General features: G+C 38.5%; 1 protein-coding gene across 1 annotated transcript in view; it reads right to left on the bottom strand.

Moving 5' to 3' along the window:
* Positions 1–18,754, bottom strand: part of ALG9 (ALG9 alpha-1,2-mannosyltransferase) — a 197,775-nt gene that overhangs the window by 160,516 nt on the left and 18,505 nt on the right. The window contains exons 5-8 of the mRNA XM_007936556.2: positions 13,959–14,047; positions 12,010–12,145; positions 7,021–7,108; positions 6,739–6,844 (exon numbers count right to left, since the gene is read on the bottom strand). Coding sequence (XP_007934747.2) covers positions 6,739–6,844; positions 7,021–7,108; positions 12,010–12,145; positions 13,959–14,047 — 419 coding nt within the window. The remainder of the gene's footprint in view (positions 1–6,738; positions 6,845–7,020; positions 7,109–12,009; positions 12,146–13,958; positions 14,048–18,754) is intronic.

The following is an 18,754-nucleotide window of genomic DNA, read 5'->3' as shown; positions in this document are numbered from 1 at the left end:
TTGGCATATTTCTCTCACCGAGCAACTCCTTCATAACCTGGGAACAACACTCTGAAGAATGGGGCAAAAAATGGGGCATAAGCCAAGAGTGGAGAGCTCTGGTAGCGTACTGCCTAAGGCACTTGACTGCTAACCAAAAGGCTGGCGGTTCAAACCCACCAACCACTCCTCAGAAGGAAGGCTGGGCAATCTACTTCTGTAGTGATATCACCTCACCTAAAGAAGGGTCTCTATGAGTTGGTCTGACTCAATAGCACATAACAACAACAAGCCAAGAGTGAGGACAGTTAACATGACAACAGTCATAAAAAAGGCAAAAGGACACAGAAAGAATTAACTGTTAGCCAGTATCCTCCCTTACTTGATGAGATACCTGCCTCAGATGAGAAAAGGGTAATAGCTTTTATCTCTTTCTAGAGAGATATTCAATCCTGCCTCTCAGGAAGTATCAAAACTGAACTACGCAGGAAAAAACATCAGAAATGACAAGCTAAGCATTTACCTGATGCAGAATGTAAGGTGAAAGAGAGCAAGAAGCAGGGTCCCTGCAGGAAGTGACTCACCAATCTCCTTTTTCTATGGAAAATGCCTCAATTTCTTTCATTCAAATGAGCTAAAAGGAGCTTGGAAAGAGGTTAAAAGAACAAGGGATAACGTTTACTATTCCACAGGTTGAATGAAGGGGAGCCATTTTATAGGCCTATAATTTTATAGAACTGCAAGAACTAAATTATAGTAAGTCATCCTTATAAATGTCAAATTTGTACCACCAAGAGGAAAAAGCCACCAAGGTCCAAATGAAATGATTAGCAAAAAAAGCTAAGCCTTCTGAACAGTTCTGACTGGCAGTCAACTCTAACCAGGACTCACAAAGACTCCAATGGTGTCTTTTCCTCTGCTGCTACAAAAATGAAAAACTGTGGGCTTTCTAATAGAGGTCATTCACCTTCACCTTTGAAAGTTCCTGCCCAAGGATCTTATAGATGTTGATAAGTGTAATAATGGCATAGGGGAGGCAGCTGACCTCCTCTAATTTCATAAGGGGAAGAGATAATCATTGTCAACATCAACAGCCCAAGGCTGATTCCTACCAGGCGAGGTCAGATGTGCCTCCACCCTCCAACCTTTTTACCAATTCTGACACCAGATGTCCTTTTAAGGGACTCTCTACTTATCTGCAGGAGCTCTGGTAGCATAGTGGCTAAGTCACTTGACTGCTAACCAGAAGGCTGGCGGTTCAAACCCACCAGCCACTCCTCAGAAGGAAGATGGGGCAATCTACTTCCATAGTGATACTGCCTGCCTCGGAAACCCAAGAAGGGGTCACTATGAGTCAGGTCTGACTCGGCACATAACAACAACAACAAACAACTACTTCTCTGCTGGGTTAGATAACTCATTGCAATGACCACACAGAAGTCACACATGATACTCATTTGTTTCCAGTAAATATTGGCAAATACCCTCTTAATTGTAACAGGTTACAATTAAGTATAAGGAATGACTCAGGATACAGTTCAAGACTCAAGACAGCTTCTTTTCAGCAGTGGCCACAGGTAGTTCTCTTTCTGTGCTTGGCCCCCTCAGCCAGCTTCTGCCCTGCTCAGGCAAGTGTTACAAAGTTTTTTCAGCTCTGCCAATAAATGTCTGGAGGCACCCCACTCTGTCAGTAAGCTTCAGCCCAAAGGTGCTCATCTGTATAGCTCCATGCGTCAGCAAACCTAGATCCTTCAAGTGCCTGGAGGCACCTCACTCTGCCAGCAAGCCTCCTGCTCAAAGGAACTCAGCTTTCTTGCTCAGTGGACGGGAAGTCCACAGCACTGTCTCCTGCTGATCACCTGCCAGTCTCTTGGTTCTGTTGCTGTCATCTCTCATCTCTTGCATTACTACTCTCTTTCTCTGTCTCTGTTTCTTGAATCTAGGAAGTTCTTAGCACAGGGATCCTGGGTTCAAAGGATACACTCTGCTCCCAGCTCTTTTTTCTTGGTAGTAGGGTGAGCCCCTCTTTCCACCTCTGGGATGGCTCATTTTAAGCCTAGTGGGTTGGTAAAACTGACCAATCCCCTCATTAGGGTTCCATACACCTTACTTGTATAGTTCTACCCCCACAAGGGTGCCATGAACCTTATTTGCATTATTGACAAGCTATCCAATTCCCTTGGTGGGCCATAAGCACCACATTTGCATACTCCCACCCAGTCATTTGATAGGAGTTACAAAGACTATGGCTACAAGGGCCATATTAAGTATTTTACTGTACCACAATAAAACACATAAACAGATCATGCAATCAAGTCCTAAGCTGCAAAGTGGCATCTGTTAGGCAAGAATATTTCTTTTAACTTCCCTCACAAGCCTTCCCCTGGCCTGTGTACTAATCAGAGAGCACTACCTTTTACTCACCAGAAAAAAATACTTAGCAACATTTCGGAACTCTAAATGTTGCAAGGAAAAGGCAAAACCATGCCAAGACTACTTTTTCTGCAACACTAAATTTCACCCTTGATGTCTGACCCCATAGCTAGATGTTTGGCCTCCAACTTTGTAATTGTGTGTCTACACTACTCTATATTTATTTAACTCTGAGTGAAAAGAAAGTCTGCCAGAGTGCATGTAACTCTGTGATCCAATCTCTCCCAAGGCTCCGTATCACTTTCCAAGCCAAACTGCATATTCAAAGGTGCAACTTCTGGCATAGTCCATAGATCAGATCTTATCTTCTACTACTCCTAAGTTTTCATAAGCTTATTCTCCTGTACAGTCATAATAGGTAAACTCCCAAGGTTTTGCTAAGGTTGTTTTCAGTGGAAAGAGCATAGGCTTTAGAGGCAGACAACCTTGGCTCTTCCTCCATTTCTGCCATTTATTTAACTTCGCAGCAAATTCCTCACCATCTCGATCTCAGTTTTCTTATCTATGAACACAGATAAATAATGTCTACCTCATGGAATTATTATGAGGGAAAGGAGATGGTATGTGTAAAATTTCGGGTATACGTATTATAGGTCCTCAATAAACAAATTATCACAATTAATAACTGTGAACAAGTACTCCTTTTCTTACCTCTGACTTTAAAAGAAAAGAGTGAACGAGATCTGGGATATCTGTCATAAAGGCTACATAGCTAGGTATAGAAAGGTTCCTTTGAAAATCAGTTACAATTAGCGTCACAATGGAGAGGATGAAATTATCTTGTTCATGTTTATATAGTTTCTAAAAATATTTAGCCAATGCTGAAAAAATACTGTCTTTTTAAAAAATTAACTTACTACTCAATCTCTCTGTCTCAGTAGTCTGTCCTCTACACTTGATATTACTTGTCTGAAATGCATCTCCATTGTGTCAACCTTTTGGCTGCTAACTAGAAGGTCAGTGGTTCAAACCCACCAGCTGCTCCACAGAAGGAAGATGAGGCAATCTATTTTCATAAAGATTTACAGCCTTAGAAACCCTATGGGTCACTATGTGTCAGAGTTGACTCAACAGGAGTGGGTTTTCTAGAGTCAAACAAGAGATCCCTGGGTGATGTAAATGGTTAAGTCCCTGGCTACTAATCAAAAGTTGGCAGCTCAAACCCAATCAGAGGTGTGTCAGAAGAGTCTTGGCAATGTGCTTCTAAAGGCCACAGCCATAAAGACCCTATGTAGCACACTTCCATTCTGACACACATGAAGTCACCATGGGTCAAAACAAACCTCACAACTACTGGTTTGGGTTTTTTCTTAGTGTCAACTAGATAAGCTCCCATTCTTCTTCCAGATTCAGGTCAAGGCCCCACCTCTAAGAAGCCTTTCTTAATACCAATGGACTGACTACAAGCCCCCTTCTTACCAATGTAGCACACACTACATTGTTCTGTAGTATCTATTTGCATGTCTGTAGACCTACTAGACTATAACATCTAGTACATGGTAAGCACTCCAAAGCAATTTATTCATGCTTTTCTACCTGATGTCCATCTGCCCATTTATTAAGAAGTATTTATAGATTTATTATTTATTATGTTCTTATACAAAGAAATAGCCCTGAGAAATGCACGTAAAACCTATCAGCAGCACTATGCACTTTCAGTTTTCAGATAAGAAACTGTGTGTCTACCATAGCTAATGACGCACTTGGGACAGAGGAGAGACATCTTCAAAATTGTCAAAATAATATCAAATAGTGCCAAATATATAAGTACAGTTAAATAACTAGAGTTTCCATGACAAAAGACATGCTATCCTACAGCTTGACAATATTACAGCATCAAAAACCAAACCCACTGCCACTGAGTGGATTCTGAATCATAGCAACCCCATTGGGTTTCCAAGGTGGTAAATCTTTACAGAAGGAGATTGCCCAGTCTTCCTCCTTTGGAGTGGCTGGTGGGTTTGAACCACCAACCTTCTGGCCTTAGGCACTGTGCACCTCTTAATAGATGATAGTTCTTGGTATTTACTGAACTGATGGTTGAAGTATAATAAAACTAACTGACAAATACAAAGTACTTTTTGGTTTAAAAAGCACATTTCTATTTATTATTCTTATTTGGCATCAAGAACTAACAAAAGTAGTTCTAGGACACAGTAGCAATCAAGGCATTAACATAACCTCAGAGATTCACCTATTCTTGACAAATTTTTACTGAAGTCCTAGACTATCCAGAGAATACCTACTCCTAAGATAGAAGGAAGACTGGGCAAGGCATAGTGATACCCCCAAGGAGGGGTCGCCATGAATTGGATCCAACTTGACCGCAGTGGGTTTGATTTTGGTTTTTTTAGTTAAGATAGAAGTATTCTCTCTGCAGCAGCCCTGCTAAAGCAAAACAAGAGTAACACACTTTAAAATAATGGAAATTAGGCTCACAAAAGTATCAAATTCAAAGATGAGAAAAAAAAAAAAAAAATTCTACTATCAAGAAGCAACCTCTAAAGTCTGGCAAACCACAGTGCTGCATCACTCCTAGTCACGCCCGAGTATGACAACTCCTTCTATTCCAACAAAGCTCTTTCTACCACTAGTGAAGAGATCATCAGTTCCTGTATATCCCGAATAGCAAAATCTGAAGTGAAGCTACTCCAGGTTCACCAATGCAGGCAGAAAGAAGCCTCAAGGGTTCTTCCCAGTAAAACCCTGGCTGAAACAAACAGCAAATGTCAATAACAAAAGTAAGGCTACTTGCTGCTCTATGAGGTCTACCTACCATAAAAAACCACTGCCATCGAGTCTATTCTAACTCATAGTGACTCCATACAACAGGGTAGAACTGCCCTCACAGGGTTTCCAAAGCTGTAAATCTTTACAGAAGCAGAAAGCCTCATCTTTCTTCCTGGAAGCTGCTGATGGGTCCAAACATCCAATCTTTCAGTTAGCAGTTGAATGCGTCAACCACTGTGCCACCAGACTCTGCTACCTACCATAGGGATCCCTATTCCATTGTTAAACTAGAAATATAAATTTAAATCAGAATTTACTTTCTTTCCTACTCCTCCTTATCAACCTCCTTATTTCAAGATTTACAAACTTTATCTAGAGGACTACAAAAAATACGCAATTTTCATATACTCTCAAAAATGTTTTTATAAATAACAGTCGAAATATCAATATGTAATAAGTATCGCATGCATGAAGGTGAAAAAGCCAACTTTTCAAGATTAAACCCTAACTAGCACAATTTATTCACCATACAGAATGAACAATATGTTTCCAACAGCTCCACATAAACTTATTTCTAATGTGCAATCTGGGACTAAGAGGAGACTCTCTGTTATCTTATAGAACTGAATAAAATGTTACAAGAGAAAATAAAAAACATGCAAACTCTCCCTAGCTAAAGGGAGACATCTAGCGGCAAAGCCTAAAACTGAGGATTTTTCTCAAATCCTTGGGGATATTGGAGCCATAAAGAAGGCTTTTAAAGTTTCTTCATTCGGCAATTATTCTTTGCCCATGTGGTTTGTGATCAATTAGCCAAACAGAACAAAGTTTATTTTGACCTATTACTTAGCTTCTAAAATGGTACTACTCCAAAATCCCAGGAGGTCCAACAAAATCTCATTCACGTTCCTACTTTAAATCTCTACCATTCAATCTGTTGGTTCTATTGACAAAGTGGTACAAATAAATTATGGTATTCAATTTTTCTCTTCCTCTTCATCCTAAACCGGCCAAACTACCACACTCCTAAAGTGACACCATCTCTACTTATGACACTTTGTCTACAGATTTCCCAAACCTTCTCCCTAATGCTTGCCTATCCCTTGACATTGAAGTAACGCAAATTAAAAATTAAAAAAGTAACATTAAATGTTTATATGTAGAGGAAACTTCTGGAAGAATATACTCCCAGAGTTAGCACAGTTATCTGGAGATGACAGGATTATGTATGTTTTTATTTTTCTGTTTTTGCTATGACATTAATTTTCTAGTAAGAGGAAAAAAAAGTAACATAATTAAAAAAAAAAAAAAAAAGTAGTATCAAAAGCCATGGCATACTCAACAGAGTCCTCGACTGAAATTGGGAATATCAGATAGGACAATGAGAAAACCAGCATCTGAATATATCAAGTAAGCAAAAATATTTGAGTAGCTACAACATGCCATCACTGGGCTATATTCAAATGTCATCCTATTTTTAAATAAGATCACCAGCAAAGAAATGCTCTGATGAAATGAGGTAACTGAATTAAAATTTTGAAGCTCAGGCAAATTAAGCTATCCCCTAACTCCTCCCCAAATTTCCTAAACCCTTACCATAAAGATCAGGTCCATGAGGAGTAAAGACATTATACAAAACAATGTTGAGTGGTGCAATCACCAACTTCCCATAATAGTAGCTGTCAATGACCACCACAGGCACCTAGAACAGAGCAGAAAACACCAGCAATTTTAGGGTTTTGTTCTGGAAACATTCTCACACTACTAATAAGGTACACTTTAGAATGAAAAACAGAATGAACTCATTTTTATTTTTTCTATATCAGAAGCTGCTTTCATTACAATTTTAGCACAAGACAAGGGAAAAAGAAAACTCACCAGAAAGAGTATTAAGGCCACCAGTGACCAATGAAAGAAGCTCTTCCATCTGTGTTTCATGACCAGCAAATCGAAGGCAATAGGTACACTATTTAAGAGAGAAACAGAAAGTGGGGAGTTAAATAAAATACTTACAAAGAGTATAGACAAACAGGTCAGATTCACACTTAACCTCATGCTGAACTGAGAATTAAATGTCCCTGCCAGTTATAGCAAGGGAAAAAAGCTGACACGTGAGAGGCTGTGCTCTCAACAACATACCGACCTCTTCACAGAACCCACCAGAGTACTATGTATCCCATAGATGTGTAACAAATATAAATGCTGAGCTGCTGGAATAAACTATTTTATATGCATTTATATGTAAAGCACATTAAAAATATATTATGAATAAATGTGCCCTATGGTTTGATTGTCCTATAGGGGACCCTGCCAGATAAATACTGACCTTTCTCTTATATGACGTACTAGAAGCTTAGTAATATAATAATATTACAAACTTTGACTTCAATTCCTCCCAATACCATTTGATCATCTTCTTTTTACTTAAATTCCTCAAGCAAATGGCATACATGTATTGCCTTCATCTCATTATTTCTTAAGGTACCTTAATTGCATCAAGGTAATTAGACTGATCTCAGGTCAATGAAAACCTCCTCTTAGTCAGAACCAGTATCTCTTCACTAACTTCATCTCAACTTTGTCTTTCTGCTGTACTTGACACAAAAGATCTGCTCCGACCTTTTAAGGTTCCCTTGGTTCTTGCTCTTTCCTGGTTTCTCCCCTAGTGTCTTTCTAGGCTTCTTTACTTTTTCCCCTATTCCTTCACATGGTCATATCTCCCAAAACCAAGCTTCTACTTTTTTTTCTCTACACACATCTCCTCAGTAGGTGCTTCCACTCTTGCTGCATAAACAATCACCTTCACATCATAAACAATCACCTTCACATCCATAACTTCAAAATCTAGGACACTATCGAGAGCCCTTACCAAAGCCCCAGTCACAAAGAATGCTTTTCCAATACCAATTTACATAGAACCTCCTTTATAGCAATTACTGGCTCAATTCTCACTTACTGTACAAAATCATTTCAGAACGAATTTCTTCCATCTCTGAATTCATATGATAATGTGTGTTAGCATGGGCTATCTCTTCTATGATTTGAACTTCTGCATTCAATTATGTAAATGTTACACTAACATTCTGTAGTTTTACTTTTTGTCTTCCCAACTAGGTATATTTCCAAAATTGCCTGTATTTCTCTCTTGATAACTATCATACTCATAATTATCGTTCAATGTTTGTCTTTCCTACTAAACCATAAGCTCATCAAGGCAGGAGCTATGACTGCCTTATTTATCACGTCAGCAGCCCCTAGCACAACAATGCAATAAGAAATTATTGCTAACTGACAGTTTGTGATCCTGCAATCACTTATTTGTGCTAATGGCAGACCAGTCAAAATGTATTTGGGGACCTGAACTAAATTCAATGTAGAAAGTGAAAGGAATGGAGGAACTGACAAAAGGAGGCTGGAGAGGTAAAAGGAGGGAAGGTTATGCAGAGCCTGGTAAGCCACATTAGAGTTTGGATAGTGTAAAGCAGAGTCAGCAAACTTTTTTTTTTTAAGGACCTGATAGCATATACTATAGGTTTTGCAGGTCATATAAGGTTCCTGTTGCATAATCTTCTATGTGTGCATTGTTGTTTAATAACTGTTTAAAAACTGAGAAACTATTCTTAGCTCTCAGGCTGTACAAAAACAAACCAGCTAGATTTAATCCACAGGCCATCGTTTGCCAATCCCTGTGTTATAGTGCAGTGGAGTGGTACAATCTTATTTGTATTCTAGAAAGATAAGTAGATTTACAGTACTCAGACTAGAGAAGATGAGATCATTTAGGATGCTATGTAGTAATTCAGAAACAGAGAGGAGTGAAAAAAAGCAGATTCAAATGATATTCAGGCGGTGTAATAAATTGTTAAAATGTGGAAAAGAGTAATAATTTTCAGGTTCTTGGCTCATTACTGAGTATATGGTAGTACCATTTACTGGATAGAAAAATACTAAAGGAATAAATTGGAAGGGAAGAGAATGAATTCAGTTTTATAAATGTTTAGCTATATGAATGGAGAAATATCTCCATGCATATTTCTAACATGCAGTTAGAAATATATGAGTGAAGCTCAAGAGAGATAACTGGGCTAGATACCAAGATAGGAGAGTCAAGATGATTGAGAAAAAATAGCAGAAAGTACAGAAGTGAGCTTCAGACAAAACCTTGAGGAATATAATAATTTAAAGATGATGTGCACAACAGGATAGAAGACTGGAGGTAGGGAAACCAGCCTTTAAAAGCAATTAAGGAAATACAAAATGCCTACTCTCTGACTTAGTAACGCCCTTCCTAAAAACTTACCCCATAGATATTTCAATAAGTGTATAAAGGCACATGTGCAAATATGTTCACTGAAGCATCGTATACAGGTAGCAAAAAACTGAACTCAACCTAAATGTCTATCAGTAAGGCAATAGTTAAATAAACAATAGACAACTACATAATGGAACACTATGCAATTGCTATAAAGAATGATATATCATGGAATCCAAACTATTGCCCTGAGATAATCTTTAAACCTTGAACAAAATTCCCCCTTTTGTCTTCTTTAAACCAAACAATAGTTTAGCTTAACTAGTAAAGAATGTGTGCCTTGACCACTGTGCTCTTTAAAGATCTCTAAATTGACAACAGTAACTCAACAGGTCAGATAGAAAGCTGAAGGGGCAGAGAGTTTAGGTTAACGGAAGAGGAACAATTCCAAAAAAGAAGATGAGAATGGTTATACAACTTGAAGAACGCATTCAATGTCATTGATTGTACATGCAAAAATTGTTGAATCGGTGTATGTTCTGCTGTGTATATTCTCAACAACAACAAAAAATAAATCTTAAAAAAATGTTACAGATTTATGTACATGAAACAATATACACAGATATAGGGTAATTCTATTTAAAAATATAGATATATATGTATATGTGTATGCATTTATACACATAGAAAATTTCTGGAAAAAATATATATAAAACTGTTAAAAGTGACTAACTTTGAGGATTGGATCAGGGGAAATTCCTTTTACTTCATGCAATTTTGTGCTTTTTAAAATAATAAAGTTACAATGCTTCTATAATGACTTAGTTACTGGTAGTGCAGGTGACATTAAGGTAACAGAACTAGAGGAGAAATGGTGGAAAGAAAGAGTACAAAGGGATGAGAGATACCATGGAACATGGAAAAAAAGATGATGGGGAAGAAGGGTAAGCACTGAAAGAAGATTCAGATTTCAAGCCTGGGTGACTAGGAAAATGGTATACAATTGTGCAGTGTAGAAAAAACATCAGCTTTAGTATCAGAAAAACCTGGATTCAAAAGCTAGTAAGGCAAGTTATTCAGTTGCTTGGAGTCAATTCCTCACTTAGAAAGTACTAATAATAGTATTTCTATTGCAGAATTGTTGTAAGGTTTGTTGTTGTTGTTGTTGTTGTTGTTGTTGTTATGTGCCATTGAGTCGGATCCGACTCATAGTGACCCCTCCTTGGGTTTCCGAGGCTGTATCACTATGGAAGTAGACTGCCCCATCTTCCTTCCGAGGAGTGGCTGGAGGGTTTGAACCACCAGCCTTCTGGATAGCAGTCAAGGGTCTTAGGCACTATGCTACCAGAGCTCCCATTTAAGGTTTAGGGAAAGGTTTTAAAAGGTTTATGAGGGTCTAACATATAGCAGATGGAGCTCTGGTGGCTCAGTGGTTAAAGCATTCCGCTGCTAACCAAAAGGCTGGCAGGTGTTGAACCTACCAGCCACTCATCAGGAGAAAGATAAGGCAGTCTGCTTCCATAAAGATTTATAGCCTTGGTTGGGACCATAGTCACAGGGGACATCAAGTTCAACTGGCATAACGTACTACACAGAAACACTGTTCTACATCCTACTTTAGTGAACAGTGACTGGAGTCTTAAAAACTTGCAAGCAGCCATCTAGATCCAACAATCGGTCTCTCCTCATCCAGAGCAAAGAAGAATGAAGAGAACCAAAGACCCATGGAAAGAATTAGTCCAAGGGACTAATGGACCACAGAACCTTAGCCTATATGATGACTATGAGACCAGAAGAATGGTGCCCAGTTACCACTATCAGCCACTCGGAAAGGGATCAGTGCAGGAGATCCTAGATAGAGTAGGAGAACAATGTGCAACAAAACTCAAATTCATTTAAAAAAAAAAAAAAAGACCAGATTTACTGGTCTGATAGTACCTAGTGAGACCCCCAAGACAATGGCCCCTAGTTACCCCTCTGGCTTGGAACTGCACTTGCTCCCCTGACTTCCAGCCAAACAATAAACAGACATATAGGGTGAACATTTACACCAGGTAGATGCACTCCTTAGAATGATCAACCATGGGAGAACAGAAGGGAAGCATTTGCACAGAGAGTTATAGCTCAGGGGCAGGAATGCATAGAAAAGAAGGATACAGGAAAGAGGCAACTACAGGAAGGAAGTGGGATGAGAGCTATTACATTGTGGGGACTTCAGTCAATGTCATGAAACAAAATGTGTATGAACTGCTGTACAGAAAATGAATTTGCTCTATAAACTTTGAACCAAATCACAACAAAAATGTGGGGAAAAAAAAGACTTACAGCTTTGGTGGGCAGTTCTACTCTGTACTGCAGGGTTGCTATGAGTCAGAATCAACTCAGTGGCAATGGGTTTGGTTTAACACACAGCAGATACTTAAAAGTCATTATCCTTATTAGAATTAATTGTAATAATGAGCACTAAGATAAATATTCTTCCACTTCCCAGAATCTTTGTAGGCCCAATTAATTCCTGTAACTTTAAGTCCTATTCAGAGAACATGGAAATAATCTAAGAAGATTTACTACATACCCAGTGATACATGGGAAAGGAATTTCTATCAGTTTCTTACCCAAGAGCTGCACTAAATGGCCAGCCTAAGATAGCCCCAGCTGCTACTCCCAGCACAGCAATGGAAGTCTTGTCCATATACCATCCAGTCACAGCTACCAACGTAGTATACATACAGAAGCTACTAGGAAGGAATGCTGCAAGAGTCAAGAAAGGAAAAACGGGAGGGGGACAAGAGTTTGAGATTTATTAGTTACCAGTTACTAAAACTTTACTTACATTACAAAAACGTTAATAACCAGGAATATATTTTGGGTAGTGCTATACTAGACATGGAAAGGCAGTAAAATGATACTACTTTAAAAAAAAAAAAAAAAACGATGTTCAGTGAATTTTTCTCATTTTCTGCTTTTAGGTACCAATACATCACTCCAATTATGTGATATTAACCATGCCGTTCCTCTCCTGGCCTATACTCCAAATCCAAAACTTACAGAATTCTAGGTTTCTCAGGAATACTTTCAGGTTATCCTAACATATACCCCACAGGAACTCTAGGAAGCCTTCTCAAGGGCCAAACGTTGGATGGCAGCACTGCCTTGCATCCTGCATTCACTGACATAGGCAGTCTGACCTTTAGAAATTCCTCTAATCATTTCCATCTAACATAACCATCTTGTACACAGCAGAGGACTGAATATTTCTAGAATCTCAGGTAGTAGTAACATTTGATCAAAGTGTCTAAAGTAGACTACTCATATTTTCAACCACTCCACACAAAAATGCTATCACAAGGCTGCCTCTCCTTCTGCCTGGCACAAGGGAAGAAAAATCAGTGCCAACTTCAAGAACCATAAAGAACAAGCAGTATGAAGACTCAGAAGCTCTGTATCAAAGGATACCATCAACTTACCTGCACCTTAACATCCTCAACTGAGATGATAAAACTTACTAAACTCAAGTATCTCCCACATATAAAAATCAATTTTTGGAGTAGAAAAGTAACTAAAAAACAAAACAAAACTGTAAGGTACAACCTTCACAGAATAAGTACTAAATAATATTGGTGCCATCCAAAGCTGTCAATTCAGCTACCAACATAGAGGGGGAAAGTGAGCAGGGGTGTGTGAGGTCTCTGCTCAGTCTCACTTAGACAGTGGCTCTCAGAGGTATTCAGGAAGTGAAGCCCTGAAGTCTCTGCAAAACAGCATGAATTATGAGACACTGCCACAAGTTATGGTAGATATTCACAGAATGAAAAGTAATATATAATTTTGTGCTAGATACTACTTTGTATATATATTAGATTCTGCATACATGCAAGAAATTTAAATTGCAACAGTTGTATCAAGTGATTTAATTTTCTGGGAAGTTGGGAACAGACTACCTTTAATTAATTTGGCAGTAGGGCACCTTGGCTTAGCTCAGAGAACACAAATGTTTACTGGTTGGACAGTTTGAAAGTCATCACTCTAGATTAAGGTTTTCATTCTAAATTTCTACAATCTTACTGTGGAAAAAGAAAAGGAAACACAGAAAATAGACACCTCTAACAGAAAACATCTCAAGTAATGGTTAGGCAAAAAAAAAAAAAAAAACATCAAAGCAGGGCTTTTAGGCCAAAGGACCTTCCTTGAACAAAATACAACTATTTTACTTCCTTAACAGCAAAGAAAGGCAGTGGGTGCTTGTGTTTTTCACCTTGTGGTGACTTAAGACATAATAATGTAATAGAAAGTACCCTGGTGAGAGTATCAGCTCTAGCACTTGTGAATTCTGTGATTTTTTAGTAAGTTATTAACCTTTCTGAGCTTCAGTGCCCCCACCTGCAAAAATGAGATATTTATCTTACTTATACCACAGGGTTGTTGTAAAGGTCAATCAAGATGATTTAGATTTGCAAATTAGACATGTTATACAAATATAACCTACATCTGCACAAGGGCTTCCTTTCAATGCGATTGTGAAATATCTGTGGTTTATAATCCCCTCACCTGCCCTTTTACTTACCTGACGATGAGCAAAACATTCCAGTGCTGAGAACCAAGAAGGCTAGCATCATTCGACTCACATGCAGCCCAAACTTTCTGCACACAGCCCTAGGAGAAAGTCAAAGAATACTAGAATCGCAAATCTTTAAGGAACAGAAATTTCATTTCAAAGGACAAAAAACATGCCTGCGTCACTGATAATACTAGAGATCTAAAATCCAATACAGAGTTGTCTCAACAGGTTGTTAGCAATTTAGTGTGCATAAGAAACTTAAAACATTCTTATTCATTACACAGGAGAGAAGCTGCATACCTAAGAGGAAATACATACTTTGTGTGCTAAAAGTATGTCTACTATCAACAGGAACACAATATGATCTAGTGGAAAAATAATAGCCCTCAAATCCAGATGGTCACAGGTTCAAACTCTGGCTCTATCTTGGACCTAGTTACATAGTTTGACACATAGTTTGACAGAGTCCTCAGCTTTAAATGAATAAATAACACCTACTTTGTAAGGTTTCTGTGAGGACAATGCATAAAAAACATGCTTAGGAGAGTGTCTGGCAATTAATAGTAGTTATCAGGGAAAAAAGAGGAGATAACACCAAATGTTAATAGTGGTTACCTCAGAAAGGGTTTCTCAAACATAAGCAATTATATAGCTTTTAGTTCTTTTTCATGGGTATTTTTAATCTCACCAATTAAACATTATTAGATATTATTGCTTTGTTTAGTCAATATTTGTTCAAACATGTGTTAACCATTTTCTTACTCAAATTTCTTATTGTATTTCAGAACTTCCTTCCAAAATAATTTTGCTTCTTTCTAAGTATTTATATTTTTTAAAGATCATTTAGTGAGGGTTTTTTAATGGTAAATCCTGTTCTGCTGGTGTGCTTTGTTTTCGGTCTAAAAATCTTTTTTAGCCCTGTTCTTAAAAGATGGTGTAGTTGACTATACAATTTTAGGATGGCAGTCATTTTCTCTCAGAAAATAGTTTGTGTCTTCTGGCTATTGAGAAGTCTTCTGTCAGTCTAACTGCCTAACATTCCTTTTTAGGTATTCTATTAGTTCTCAGTCAACTTTTAAGATCAGACTCTGTCCTCTGTCTATGTAGCTTCACTTTTTAGTAATATTTTATTATGTTTTCAGTGAAAGTTTACACACCAAATTACTTTCCCATTTGACAATTTCTTACAAATTATTCAAGCCCTAGTGAAACAATGGTTAAGTGCCCACACCAGCAACTCCACGAGAGAAAGATGTAGAAATCTGCTTCCAAAAAGATTTATAGCCTTGGAAACCCTATTCTATAGGTCACTATGAGTTGGAATCAACTCGTTGGCAGAGGGGTTGGTTTGGTTTATAGAAATTATTTAGTGACATCATAGTGAGTCAACATTCTCTTGAATTCCCTACTTCTTGTTCCATTTCCACTGCTTTAGTTTTCCTGCCCCCTTATATTCTCATCTTTGCTTTACAGTAATTGTTAACCTTTTGGTCTCTCATAGATGGTTTTTTAATGGATCACTGTGCTAATGGGCAATATCCTTTACTTTGTATGCCAATCTGTTATTCTGCAAAAAGGTGACCTCAGGGGATAGTTTCAGTTCAATGTTTAAAGAGTATCTTAGAGTGACAGTTTCAGGGAGTCCAATAGTCTCAACTGGTCCAGTAAGTCTGGACTTTTTAAGAATTTAAATTCCATTTCGTGTTTTCCTCCTGTTCTATCAGGGACCATCTATTGTGGTCCTAAGCAGAACGGTAGGTAATGGTAGCCAGGTACCATTCAGTTCTTCTGGTCTCAGGGTAGATGAGGCCACTGCTTGTGCAGGCTATCAGCCCTGCAGACTAGTTTATTCTCTGGGACTTTGGTTTCCCTTTCTCTATTGCTCCAAGAGAGTAGAGACCAATAGTTGTATCTTAGATGGCTGCTCACAAGCTTTTAAGAATTCAGACGCTACTTACTTCACTAGGATGCAGAACACAAACTCTGTGAATTATGTTATGCCAAATGACTGAATTGTCCCGTGAGACTAAGGTCCTAAGCCTTCAAAACCAGAAAAACAATCTCGAATGTGTTTGGTTATGTCTGACAAATATTTGTATAACCGTGTCCTCTGTGAATACATACCATGAACAAACATATCTGTACACACACACACACATATACTTTTTACTGTGCACATGTATGTACACACCTGGACCTATCTATACACATATAAGTCTCTATATATACATATGTGACCATACACTCATTTTTTGATTATTGTTGGTATTGTCACCAAATTATATACATCATATTCTTTCCTCGGAAGGAAGGTTGGACAATCTACTCCCATAGTGATTCTGCCTCAGCAACCCAAGGAGCGGTCGCCATGAGTCGGGGCTGATTCGATGGCACATAACAACAGCAACGACAACATATTCTTTAGCACAAACATCCTTTTCTTTGGTGTACTTCTAAGTTGCATTGTTTGCATTGGTCACGCTGTGTTCATTACAACCACATCCAGTGCTACTTTCCAAATAACAAGTATCTATGATCTAGAGAGTGATTCCATCTCCTCTCTCCCATCCATCTCTGGTAACTACCAATGAATGCTGGATTCTGTATATATGCATGTTGTTATGTGCCGTCAAGTCGGACCTGACTCATAGCAACCCCTCCTTGCATTGCTGAGGCAGTATCACTACAGAAGTAGATTGTCCAACCTTCCTTCCGAGGAGTGGCTGGTGGGTTTGAACTGCCAGCCTTCTGGTTAGCAGTCAAGTACCTTAGGCACTATGCTACCAGAGCTCCTGTTATATGCATATCTATTGTTATTTTCAGGAGCTCAGGTGGCGTAGTGCCTAAGGCATTTGACTGCTAACCAGAAGGATGGCAGTTCAAACCCACCAACCATTCCTCAGAAGGAATTCTGGGCAATCTACTTCCATAGAGATACCCCCTCAGAAACCCAAAGAGGGATCGCTGTGAGTTGGAGCCGACTCGATGGCAGTGAGTTTGGTTTTTGTTCTTTTTTTTTTTTTTTAACAGAAGTGGGATCACATATTATTTATCATGAGATTGACTAAAGTCACTTAGCATTATATCTTCCAGATCCTTCCACATTATGTTTTGTGGACCCATTATTGTTCTTTATGGTTAACACCGATTTCTTTTTATTTATCCAGCTTAGGCTTCCTGCATCTATGGATCAGTGCCTTTCTTTCATCAATTCTAGAAAATTCACAGCTACTAATCCCCAGAATATTGTTGTGGTAGTTACATTTGTGTGTTAACTTGGCTGGGCCTGGTGGAGTGGCTGGGCAGCTGGTGGTAGTTATTCCCCATGATGAGACTGGCAATCAACTCCATGGTGGATCTACCACAAGCAGCTGAGTAGCTGCTTTTGGGATGTGGTCTGCTTCCTGTATATAAAGACAAGCCTTGAGAATGGTTTCTAGCTTACGACATGCTTGGACCCTACATGTAGCCATGTTGTTGCTCAGCAGCCTACTATGCTCTGTCGACCTTGGGACTTACAATGGACTTAAGTTAATGGCCTGCCATGTGGTTTGGTAACATCAGGACTGTGCCTTTTTACTTGTCAACTTTGGGGCTTTTCAGACTCAGCAGCCAGCAGCTGTCTGAGTGAAGAAAAGCCTTTAGCTCCTGTGGGCCAGGAGCAGGAGGCAGAGCTGGACCCCAAGGTTGAGGGGCTTTCACCCAGCCCTAGAGCCTGGCACTTTGAACTTGGACTTAAAGCCTCCAAATTTTAAGAATAAACTCCTGTTTGTTAAGGCCATCCCATTTGTGGTATAATCATGTCGGAGTGGTACTAGGTAACCAGAACAATTGCCTTCTCCCATTCTCACTATCATCTGCTTTTAGAATCTGATTAGATACATATCTTTCAACTCTACCTTCCATATTTCTGAACCTCTTCTGTATTTCCTTTTCTTTTTTCCTTTATTTCTGTACTTCACTGTAAATAAATTCTTCAGATCAGTCTTCCAGTTTATTAACTGACTTAATGTCTAATCTGTTGTTTAAACTATCTACTGAATCTACTGAGTTTTAAATATCAATTATTACATATTCAGTCTGGTTATTTTCCAAAACTGTCTGGTCATTTTTGTAGCTTCTTGTTTCTTGCTCATGTTTTTAATTCCTTCTTTTACTGCCTTACAAATATTACATATAGTTATTTCACATTCTTATTTTAGTAACTCCTAGTAGTTTTTTTTTATTTTGTTGTTGAGAATATACACAGCAACACATAAGCCAATTCAACAGCTTCTACACGTACAATTCAATGACACTGATAACAATCTTCATGCTGTGTAACCATTCTCACCCTCCTTTTCTGAGCTGTTCTTCTCCTATTAATGTACACGTACTGCCTCTTAAGTGTTCTATCTAATCTTTTGAGTTGCTGTTGTTAGTTTGAGCCCATATAGATAGATCTTGGAAGGAGCTCTGGTGGTGTAGTGGCTAAGGCATTTAGCCACTAACCAAAAGGTCAATGATTCAAACCCACCAGCTGCTCCATGGAAAAAAGATAAGGCAGTCTGCTTCCATAAAGATTTACAGTCATGGAAACTCACTAAGGATTGCTATGAGTTGGAATCAATTTGATGGCAGTGAGTTTGGTTTGATTTTGGAGATAGATCTTCAAAGACCACATTGCTCAACACAGATATTCTTTACTAAATTATTGTGGTTTTTAAATTATTGTTATTATTTATTTTGTTGTTGTTACTGTTGAGAAATAACAGCAAAACAATTCAAAAGTTTCTACACGTACAATTCAGTGGCACAGATTA

This window comes from Orycteropus afer, unplaced genomic scaffold, assembly GCF_000298275.1.
Source record: "Orycteropus afer afer isolate SDZICR_OR568_19922 unplaced genomic scaffold, OryAfe1.0 scaffold00036, whole genome shotgun sequence".
NCBI lineage: Eukaryota > Metazoa > Chordata > Mammalia > Tubulidentata > Orycteropodidae > Orycteropus > Orycteropus afer.
The sequence above is the reverse complement of the archived record's forward strand: the minus strand, read 5'-3'. Positions and strand labels throughout refer to the sequence as shown.